Source organism: Micromys minutus (assembly GCF_963924665.1).
Source record: "Micromys minutus genome assembly, chromosome: 6".
Taxonomy (NCBI): domain Eukaryota; kingdom Metazoa; phylum Chordata; class Mammalia; order Rodentia; family Muridae; genus Micromys; species Micromys minutus.
Genome location: NC_137975.1, coordinates 40,085,138 through 40,096,180, shown reverse-complemented (window position 1 = coordinate 40,096,180; position 11,043 = coordinate 40,085,138). Strand labels below are relative to the sequence as shown.

At 36.5% G+C, this 11,043-nt stretch overlaps 1 protein-coding gene across 1 annotated transcript in view; it reads left to right on the top strand.

Moving 5' to 3' along the window:
* The first annotated feature begins 125 nt into the window (after positions 1-125).
* Positions 126-11,043, top strand: part of YME1L1 (YME1 like 1 ATPase) — a 42,832-nt gene continuing 31,914 nt past the window's right edge. Inside the window, exons 1-5 of the mRNA XM_080917618.1 lie at positions 126-323; positions 3,729-3,860; positions 6,011-6,173; positions 7,380-7,478; positions 10,344-10,453. Of these exons, the coding sequence (XP_080773744.1) occupies positions 291-323; positions 3,729-3,860; positions 6,011-6,173; positions 7,380-7,478; positions 10,344-10,453 (537 nt within the window). The 5' untranslated portion in view covers positions 126-290. The remainder of the gene's footprint in view (positions 324-3,728; positions 3,861-6,010; positions 6,174-7,379; positions 7,479-10,343; positions 10,454-11,043) is intronic.

Below are 11,043 nucleotides of genomic sequence, written 5' to 3'. Positions count from 1 at the left end.
AAGTGAAATAGTACCCGGACGAGGCGGAGCGCTGACGGGTGTGGGCGGGGTGAACGTGGGGGCAGTCACTTGCTCCGGAAGTACTGTTTCAGTAGCCTCTGGTCTTCCGGGGCAGATGTCGTCGCAGCTGTTTGGAGGGGAAGCCATTTTTTGTTTCTGGGAGGAGTAAGACAGGAACTAGGCGAAAAGCGAAGGGAAATAAAGAGAAAATAAAAGGGCTCAGCCCCTTTCTTCTGAGCTGAAGATAAGAAGCAGTTTCGGCTGGCGGATAAGGTCCCGAGGTCCCGGAGATGTTCTCCCTCTCCAGCACTGTGCAGCCTCAGGTGAGCCCAGCTTTCTGCCGTTTTCCTGCGGCCCCTTTGCGACTGTTTTCCGGATGCTGTAGTAGAATCGGCGTTTCTGAAGCAAATTAGTGAAGGAAGCGACGAACCTAGTGTGAGTCGTGACCTGAAAAGTAGATCGGGGGACAATGCTGAGACTATGACTTGACACTAACCGGGGTGGATATCACATAGCTTATCCAGTAGCTTGCACAGAATTTCTGTTCAGAATTCAGGCATTGTTTAGTGTTGGACAGTCTGAGATGGGGATTTCTGAAGACAGTGTTCTTTCCATCCACCTCTTTCTAATCCCAGTTTTTCCTTTCAAGCCGAATTTAGTTCAAACATACTCAATTAATTTGAATAGCATCACGATTTTTTTCTTTCTGGCCAGAATTAACTTTTGCACATTTTTAAAATCATTAGACTCTTGCTATTACATGTTTAAATTTGATTTAAATTTCGTATTTATCAGAACTCAAGTTGTGTTCATTTTTTTACTTGTTCATTAATTTTTTTGGGGGGGATAACAGTGTTAATTATATTTTATTTTTTGAGGCAAGGTCTCACTCTATCTTTGCTGTGCTGGTTCTCACTATGTCCAGGCTGACCTGCGAAGTATTGGAATCATGGCTCCCACTACCATCACACCAGATGCACTGTCAACTTGTTTTGAGAATATGATTATTCCTTGGGAAGTAGAGGCAGGCAGAGAGTCTAGTGATGTTACTTAGTTAGAACTTGTTCAAAAGATTCCCCTCCGGAAGTAAAGATAAACAATAAATAGGGATTTCAGGCAGACAGAAAAACATAAATGAAAGATCCCGTGAGGAACAAAAGTCAGGCCAGTGTGGCAGGAGCACAGTGATTAAAAGGAACAGTGTCAGAGAGTTTGGAGAGGATCCTCATGGCAGTTAGGGAGTTTGATTCATTTGGTTTCTGTGACCAGGTTTTCATTTGGAGGGTTGCTCTGGCTTCTTGGTTGTGTGGAGAATCTGAGAGGGCAAAAGTCTAAGTGTTCTAGATTAAGGATGCTGTTGCCCTGACATAGAAAGGCATTCAATAATTATGGAAAAGAAATTGCTATGTCTAGTGTGGCACCTCTAATTCCAGACTTGGTGGGAGGGACAAAAGGATTAGGATTAGGAATTGGCAGCCAACCTGTCTCTGAGAGAAAAATTAAAGTAGAAAAGAAGTAGTAGGATTTCACTTGGGTGTTAGTGTGGTGATGGTGGAAAGTGGTGTTTCTGTGTTGGTCAGCTTGATGCAGGAAGACGCTGTTTTCTAAGATGGCAGTGTCTGGGGAAGTTTTAGTAATTAAGTCTGATAGAAGCCGTTGAATATAATATTAATTTATATCAAGAAAGCATGATCAAGTTACTATCATGGGGCAGACAAGTAAAATGGTAGAAAAGCAAAAGAGCAAGGGAGAAACCCACTGGTGGTGTAAGGACAGGACTTCCATGGCTTAAAATGTTTGGTTGTGGGTTTTGTACTACCCTATGTAGCATAGACAGTTGGCTCGTAGTGCTGTGTTATCCTTCCTAGCTAATCAACTCTTACTCCTGTTACAATGGAAACTGAAATAAGCATGAATTTTAAAGGGACTATGCCTTCAAACCACAACTAGAAATACAACACTGACTAATTTTAGTGTCAGGAATTAGTTAAATTATTAGACTTGGCTTATAATCAGAACCCATTATTTTATTTACTCAACAAAAATGCCTATTTAGCATTCTCTGTATTCACACATGTGCTGGGATGCAATATTGAATACTGAAATAGAGAAGATCCTTGCCATATGAAGTGTATCTTTTAGTTGGATAATATGCTATGACAAAAGAAATACTTAATTTTTGTAGTCTTCCTCGTACCAAGCTTCTGTTATATTCTTAGAATTTCTTGAGTTATGATTTCATAAGCTTCATGGAGTACATTTTTGTTTGTCCTAACTAGGTAACTTCAATCTGCAAATAGTCCTAGAATGGGACTTGTTCGACCAGATAATTTCACCATACTGTAATTCCCACTCCTGGGCGCAGTAATTGACTGAGTTGCTGGGTGGTGAATTCCTGTGTAGAAGTGTTTTACATCATAACTCTTGAGGAAGATTTCCTCCACTGGGTGTTTTTTTCAGGGCTTGCCCTGTGTACTTCTCTTCATATGTTCTTATAGACTGGTAAATGTAAATAAAGTGTTTTCATGTGTTCTTTGAGCCATTTCTAACAGAGGGAATGAAGGTGCACGTGATGAAGTGAGGCAATATAAAAACCAAACTGTAGAAGAGTTTTGAGTTGTGCAGGTGTTAGATTTTAAGCAGAAGCTTGATCAAGCAGACTTTCATTATGATTACTTTTATCTCTTGCTGTAGTATGTTTCAGCTAGGTAAGGGCAGGAACAGGAGATTAGGAGCAAGATGGGCGTAGTGAGGAAGTTCAAAAACCAGAAAGTTCTTGGTGTGAACTTTTTGTAATGTTTGTGAAGCCTTCGTGTGGTAGTGCCTTTTATTTTTATTTTTTAAAGACTTATTTATTTATTGTATATAAGTACACTGTAGCTGTCTTCAGAAACATCAGAAGAGGGTATCAGGTCTTATTACAGATGATTGTGAGCCACCATGTGGTTGTTGCTGGGATTTGAACTCAAGACCTCTGGAAGAGCAGTCAGTGCTCTTAACCACTGAGCCATCTCTCCAGCTCCTGGAAGTGCCTTTTATTTTATCACTTCCCTAATAGTCATTTTTTCCAGGTTTCCATTTGTTTTAAAGTTAGGTTGAAAAAATTGTCTTATTAGTGTATGTCATTTGTCAAATTATTTCCTTAGAATAGATCTTTAGAAAGGAGACTTTAGAGAATGAAAGTATATGTATTTCAAGTTAATTAATTTCTGAGACAGTGTCAATGTGTAGTTCTCCTGCCTTGAACTCTATGGATACCAAGCTAGCATTGAATTCAGAGAGATCTTCCTTGTCTTCCTCCCCATTGCTGTGATAAAAAGTATGTACCACCATGACTGGTTTCTAACATATCCAAGGTAGCATCATGAAAGAACAAACCAATTTTCTTCCTGTCACAGTAAATGAATATGGACAAGTTTTCGCACGTGTGTGTGTGTGTGTGTGTGTGTGTGTGTGTTTGTGTGTGTTTGTGTGTGTTTGTGTGTGTGTTTGTGTCTGTGCCAGTCTCTATCGTATGCATATGTGCTTGGGTACGTGGTGCTGGGGCTCAAACCAAGATCACATTCACACTGATCAGGGATGCTGGCACAGAGCTATATCTCAGCCTATTCATAATTTTGACATCTGGTGTATTTTTAACTTTTAACAGGTCTCAATTCTGACTAGAAAAAAATTGTTCTGTTTTTTTTTTTAAACAGACTTTTAAATTTGAACTTTTTTTTTTCTAGGTTACAGTTCCTCTCAGTCATCTCATCAATGCCTTTCATTCACCAAAAAATATATCTGTTTCTGTCAATACATCTGTTTCTGTAAAACAGCATCGAGATACAGTTCCTGAGCATGAAGCTCCCAGTAGCGAGGTAATAGTTAATCCGAATCTGAACTATATGAGAAAGCCTTTTGGTGGTGAATTTTAATCATATATTTGGTCAAATATTTTCATTTAAGCATTTATACCAATGTTTTCTGCTTTCATCTAATCTTTGTAATTAAAAGCAGCTAATTCTGGCTTTTGTTGTTTGCTGTGTATATATATTAGTTTATTTGGCTATTTTAAAACAGACATAAAGCATAAGGTATATTTGCTATGTACCTTCCATATTATTCCTTGTTGATACTAATTAGTTTTTTATGAAAAGGATATTAAATTTTTTAGTTATTTTTGTTCTTTGTGTATAAATGTTTGCTTATATGTATATCTGTGTAACATTCTGGTGTCCATGGAAGTTAGATTAAGGTGTCAGAGCCCCTGGAACCAGTTATCAGATGATTTTAAGCTACCATGTGGGTACTAGAACTGAGTGCTAGTCCTTTCTAACAACCGAAAAGGGGCTCTTTCCTGCTGAGCCAGTTTTCCAGCCTTCTTTCTTTCTTTTAAAAATGAAAATTAAAAATTGGCATTTTTATAGTTATATATGTTTGTCATTTTATTTCATTCTGAATTCTTCTGACAAGTTTCCCATTCATCCCCTCCCCAATGCTTTCCCTCCCCCATTTTTATGTCTTTGATTTTTCTGTGGTTTGGCATGCTTGGTTGTTAGTGACCGACTGAGTTTAACTAGGGTATCTTTTAGGAGTAGTGGGGTTACTTCTGGAGCATGGGCAATGTACTAGTGGCAATGTTCTTTAGGGAATTGATAACATTCCCACTGCAGTCATCAGTTGCCAGTAGCTCCTTGGGGGAAGAGTGGGACTGAGAACTCTCAGGTTAATGACAGTCATTACCTAAGTTTTAAGGAAGTCAGCAGCACAGTAGTACCATCCTTGTCTATGGCCTTGTAGGTAGATTAAATGGGCATGATGACATAGCTGGAATCTCAAGCCTGTGCTCTATCTCAAACAACCAATTCAGAAACAAAACAACAAAAATGATAGCGCATAATAAGTACTTGAAATTAAGATCTGTAAACCAGGAAACTACACTTTCAGTGTTTATATAATCATGAAGTCAGTGATATGTAGTGTGCAAGGATTCAGCAAGTTGTGAGCTAAGAACCTTTTCTATTTACAAATTTTATTAATAAGATAGTTAAAAGCTCAGAATATTCTTTCTTCCTTTCTTTTATTTCTCAAGATAGTTTCTCTGTATTTCCCAGGCTGACCTTGAACTCAGACATCTGCCTCCCTCTGCCTTCTGAGTGTTTTTTATTGAAGAAAAAGTGTGAAGTTTTTCAAAACCTTTAACCTATAAATACTGGAAGTTCTTAGTTTTGGTATCAGGACTTAGGGCAGAAGACAATAGAGGGAAAGTAGGAAAGAAGCTCACTTGAGGTGATGATGTCATTATGGGTCAGGATCGTGAACTCAGGGACCTTCTGTTAGGATTGCGTGTGTGCCCCACCATGTCCGGCATGATAACAGTGTATTTCGATTAGATGGAAAGTTGGTCTTGTCATATCTGTACTTCATTTTACCCTATTTGCCCAGTTCTTCTTGCTGCTTTTTGTAGGTGCTCCATTGCTTTTCTTCTCTTGGTAATCCTGCTTTCCAGTCATACAGTGAAAGCCTTACTACTGAAAATACTACGAAGTTGAATTTATAAGTTAATAAGATTAGTAACAATAATAAAAGAACAAATATACTACAATGAAAGTTATTGGTGTGTTCTGTTTCAACACAGTCTATTTTACTGTACTCCACCAAGCAAACAATTATTATTATGAATGACAAATGGTTGTTAGGTTGGTACCAGATCATAGTGCTTTATATGAAGAGAAGGAAAACAGTGTAAAGCCTTTCACTTCATTGAGACTCAGAATGCTTAACTTAACTGGTTCTTTTGGTTTTAGTGATGTCATTTATTTAAGGGCACTCTAGTTCCCTTAAATTGAGAGGGGTGGTCAAATATCATGACTAACCCTAGTAGAACCATTAAAATGTTGGTATTAACTTATTTTTAAGAATTAAAAAGAAATCAATACATGTTTATATTTTTAAAATCCTTATTGTTTTTGGTAAATATCCTTTAAATTTTTGGTTAATGTCAATTTAACTGACTTGTCTTTTTTAGCCTGTGCTTAATTTAAGGGACCTTGGATTATCTGAATTGAAAATTGGACAGATTGATAAACTGGTAGAAAATTTACTTCCTGGATTTTTTAAAGACAAAAGAGTTTCTTCCTGTTGGCATACATCTCATATCTCGGCACAGTCCTTTTTTGAAAACAAATATGGTATGTTAGTTGTCATTTCTATCTAAAATAATGCTATAATAGGTGCAGTGTATTAGCATTTACTATGGGCCAGTTCTTTTTTTGAGTTTTTAAAATTTATAACTTTTCTTACTGCTATGATTTAGATTTATAGAAAAATGTCATAAAGTACAGAGAATTTTTCTGTACTCCTTTGTTTCCTGTAATATTGACATCAGAGTTTGCTCTTGCTTTGCAAACCTTCTAGTACTGAGCTGCAGCCACTTCATGGGATTGAATCCTTAAGCTCTCTTGTGCTAGGGAAGTGCTTTATTAATGAGTTACATTCTTATTTTTTTGGCCAGAGTATTGGCAAGTTACCCAGACTGTTTATTCTATAGCCCTAGCAGATCTTGGAATTATGGTTTTCTTGTCTCAACCTTCTCAATAGCTGGAATTATATTTAGGCCTAGGTCACACATACATATTTGTTTTTGTTTTTAATGTCATAGTAGTAGACCCATTATTTGTTTTTCAAAACAGGGTATATCTATGTAGCCTTGGCTGTCCTAGAACACACTCTGTAGACCACACTGGCCTTAAACTCAGAGATCTGCCTGCGTCTGCCTAACTTAAAACCTTCTTAAAATATCAAAATATCAGTTTCATATTGATGGAAGAGCGTGTTCTAAAAGTCAGTTTAAACTGTAGGAGTACAAGAATGAAAAATTAAAAGAATGAAAGAGTGAGCAAAAAGTATAATTACTTTAGGTTTGAGTGCTCAGACTAGGATGCAGACGTCCTAAAGTGTTTGGCCCATAGTAAATCTTCAAAAAGACACATTTTTAATGTTATTTTTATTTTAATGTCATATTAGAAGCTGTGTTTGCACTGTTCTATGACATCATTAGAGCTTTGAAATGGTTCCTAAGCAATCACAATTCTTTATTAATTTATCCTAGTAATAAAAGAGGCTATTTTATATCTGCCGATTTTAATTTAGTTTCATGGGCAGATATAATCATATGCCAGAGAGAAATAGTGAGCCCAGCATAAGTGATAGCGAAGTGAGGAACTGTGAGCTATAAAGAAGTTATGTTAATGCATCGGATGTCTTTTTTAAAAGTAAAGTTATACTATGGACAAATACTATGTAAAACTCCTGTATTTATAAATTTATATTGTATGCAACTTTTATGTGTTTTTGCTTTTCACTTGACAGGCAATAACCTTGCAATTTCCTTCTAGGTCACTTAGATATGTTCAGTACCTTACGTTCCTCTAGCTTGTACAGGCAACATCCGAAAACTCTTCGAAGCATTTGTTCAGATCTTCAGTATTTTCCAGGTACAGAACAACTGCATTTATTTTGAAAAACACATTTAATAAGACTTGTTTTTATTATTGGTGGCAATTGAACTACCCATTTCTTGTATAATGGACTTGAAGTGTTGGAATTATTCATTTGGTTAGTTCTGTATTTTTTTGCTGTAGAAGCTTCACTACATTAGACTGCTTGAAACTTGTAGTCTTCCTCATCCTCTTATGTGTGAGAGGTTATAGATATGTGCCACCATGCCTAGCTTTCTTTGTAAACTTTTGAAGAGAAAAGTATTTCTTTCTTTGTATGTGTGTATGTTCCATCTGTATGTATGTATGTCTATGTACCATGTGTGCCTGGTTTCCCCTGAGGCCAGAAAAGGTTCTAAGAGCTCTTGAAAATCTTCGAGTACCATGTAGGTATTTGGAATTGAACCCAAGTCCTCTGGAAGACTTAGTCCTTTGTCTAGTCCTTTTTATAATCTCTGAGCTACAAAATAATAATAGAAGCCCAGCTGTGTGTGTGCTAAGTACCAAGGTAAATCAGACCTGGGAAGCTCATCTATACATGTTTCAAAATAATTGTCTAAGCATATTTGTTTACTTACCCTCACTGGAAAACATCAGAATGTTTTCATTAACATCCCAGAAATGTGAGGAGCTTAAATAAAGCTGTAAATACATGATATCAGATTGATAGCATTGTTTACTACTTTCATCCAATTTAGGATAGAACAGTGGTTCTCAACCTGGGGCTTGAATGATTCTTTCAGATATGTATATTATAATTCATAGCAATAGCAAGATTATACTGAATAAAATGGATTTATGGTTGGGGAGGTCACCACATCATGAGGAGCTATATTAAAGGGTCTCAGCAGCCAGAAGGTTGAGAACCACTAGGATAGGAGTGTTATGATGTGAAAGATTTTATTTCTAGAGCTTAGGGAAAATGCTAAACTTGGAGTCAGTAAGAATGGGCTTTGGAATCTGTCTTAGTTTGGCTTTTGTTGCTGTGATGAAACTCTGGCTAAAAGCAAGTTGGGGAGGAAATGGTTTATTTGGCTCACAGGTCCTAATCACAGTCCATCACCGAGGGGAACAACAGAAGCAGGAACTAAAGCAGAGGCCATGGAGAAATCCCATGGTTTCTTAGCTGTGTTTTTCATGCAACAGGGTATCATTTGCCTAGTGGGGTCAGCATCCCCACATCAGCTATTAAGATTTGCCTCCAGGCCAGTCTTATGAAGGCATATAAAGAACTAAATATAGGATTGTAGATGCAATAAACACTTGAAAGATTGCCAGGAATGGGCCAATCATAGAGCCAATGTAGGAATTAACTTTTAGGCTACAGTTAACACAAACACCTTTCTTTATCAGTACTATGTTTGTATATGTATTTTGGAGAATCTATTTTTTCAAGAGCTCTAGTTTGAGCCTTGATGCCAAAGAAGAAAGGCAAGCTTACTTTGGTTTTGAATTATATATATACTTGTCTTCATTCACATAATTCATGATTGTAGTTTCAGTACATTATTACTTTGTTAGTATTGGGGAAACATTTGCTATCAGTAGTGGCCACTCTATTTTTCTTTACAAATAGAAATGGGAGCCATCTATATGATACACGTTCATAATCCCAGCACTTGAGAGGCAAGGTAGGACCAACCTCAGCTATGTAGCAAGATGGTATTAAATTAAAAGTACTGGATACTAGGACCCTTCACATTACAGGAAAGTACTTATAGTATGCAAAAGAAGGAACCAAATTCAGCAAAGTCCAGTAATCCTTTGAAGAAATGGTTAGTGCTGAAGACAGAAGGGTAATTAAGGCAGATGATATGTGTGCTAAAAATTTATGGAATTCTGAAGTCAGGTTGACTCAAGCAGCAGAACTAAAATATAGTACAATGGCTAAGATAATCCCTGAGTACTGAGACTTTCTGTCAGTTTGCAATTACTATCTTATGGCTGGGGAAGTCATTACAGAAATTAGACCTTGAAGCCTCATATGAAAAATTTTCATAGAAAAATCTTTTAGAAAGTAGTTTTTTTATGTCACAATTTAAACTTAATTTTACTTTTAGGAATTTAGTCTTCATATGTTGAAAAAGCATGAAAATTTATTGTAGTATTATGTTTGGCAGTGAAATGATTGGGGAGCTGGAATTAGAGCTTAGTGTAGAGAACATGTTTGCAATGCTTGAGCTATGACTTCAACCCTCAGCACTAAAAAGCAAACAAAAACACAACACTCTTAAAACAGTCTTTAGTGTAAATTAGAAAGCTATAAATGGCCATTAAACTGAATGTACTCTGTTGTATTCTGAAATATTTCCATGGAGTTGAGCAAACTATATTTCTAGAATGTTTTATTTGACACCACGTCTCACTATGTAGCCTAAGGGACTTCATCATCTTCTTGAGCTCACGGTTTTCTTGTCTTATCTTTCTGGGTGTTGGGATTATAGGCACATGCTAACTTACTCCACTTGGAATACTTTTCTGCAGGAAGAGTATGTGTGTAGTCTTGTGTGTGCTCTTTGCATTAGAAAGGCTAGAAGATTGTAAACTCAGCCTAAAATATTGTGTGTGAGTAATTACAGAATTATAAGCTTTTGTTTTTTGGAAAGTGTCACAATTTGCTACTTGTTTTTTACGTTATATTATAAATCCTTTTTTTTTTTTTTTTTTTTTAAAACCTTTTTTCCTGTCAACATGAAATAAAATGTTCAAAGTTGTTGGAAAATGTAAATCATATGGAAATGTCAAGAGAATTAACTGTTTCTAGAACTTAGATACTAATTAGAATGAACAGTTGGGTCAGACTTTACACTTGATCATTTTCCTCTATTACAGCTACAAAGTAACTGGCACTGTTTTGTTCAGTTTTCATACAGTCTCGGGGTTTCAAAACTTTGAAATCAAGGACACGACGTTTGCAGTCTACCTCTGAAAGATTAGCAGAAGCACAGAATATAGCACCATCATTTGTGAAGGTAATTACTTCTTTGTAGTTTAGGAAGTAATAACTTTCAAGTTTTGAGAAAAAAAAAGCTTCATTTTTTTTTTCTGATTGATGGAGCCCTCACCCCGTTTCTCTACATCACTGATAATTATTTAATTAATTAATTGTGCCTATAAATCTTTAGACATAATTCTCTTCTTGAGAATTTCACACATGTATTTAATGAAATATGATATCTATCTCCTATTCTTGAGTTTCCCATATGTTTTCCCCTCAATGTGTCAGCCTCCCAATTTCATATCTTTAAAGTTCAAAAAAATTTTCTTAACCTACTTAGTCCCGTTGGTGCTGTTGACATATGCATCTGTGAGGGGTTATTCACTGGAGCATGGAAATTCTACCAGCTACCACATCCTTGTTTACTACGTCTATGTCAGAATTTTGGTTGGCTTGATCTTGTGCAGGTAATCTCTGTTGCTGTGAGGTCATGAAGGTTATAACTGTATCATACCCAGAAGACAGTATGTCAAAGCATTCCTTCCTGTGCGATAGCTCTTAAATTCTTCCTGCCTCTTTCTCATATTCTCTGAGTCTTGTTGGAGAGGGGTATTTGATATTGAT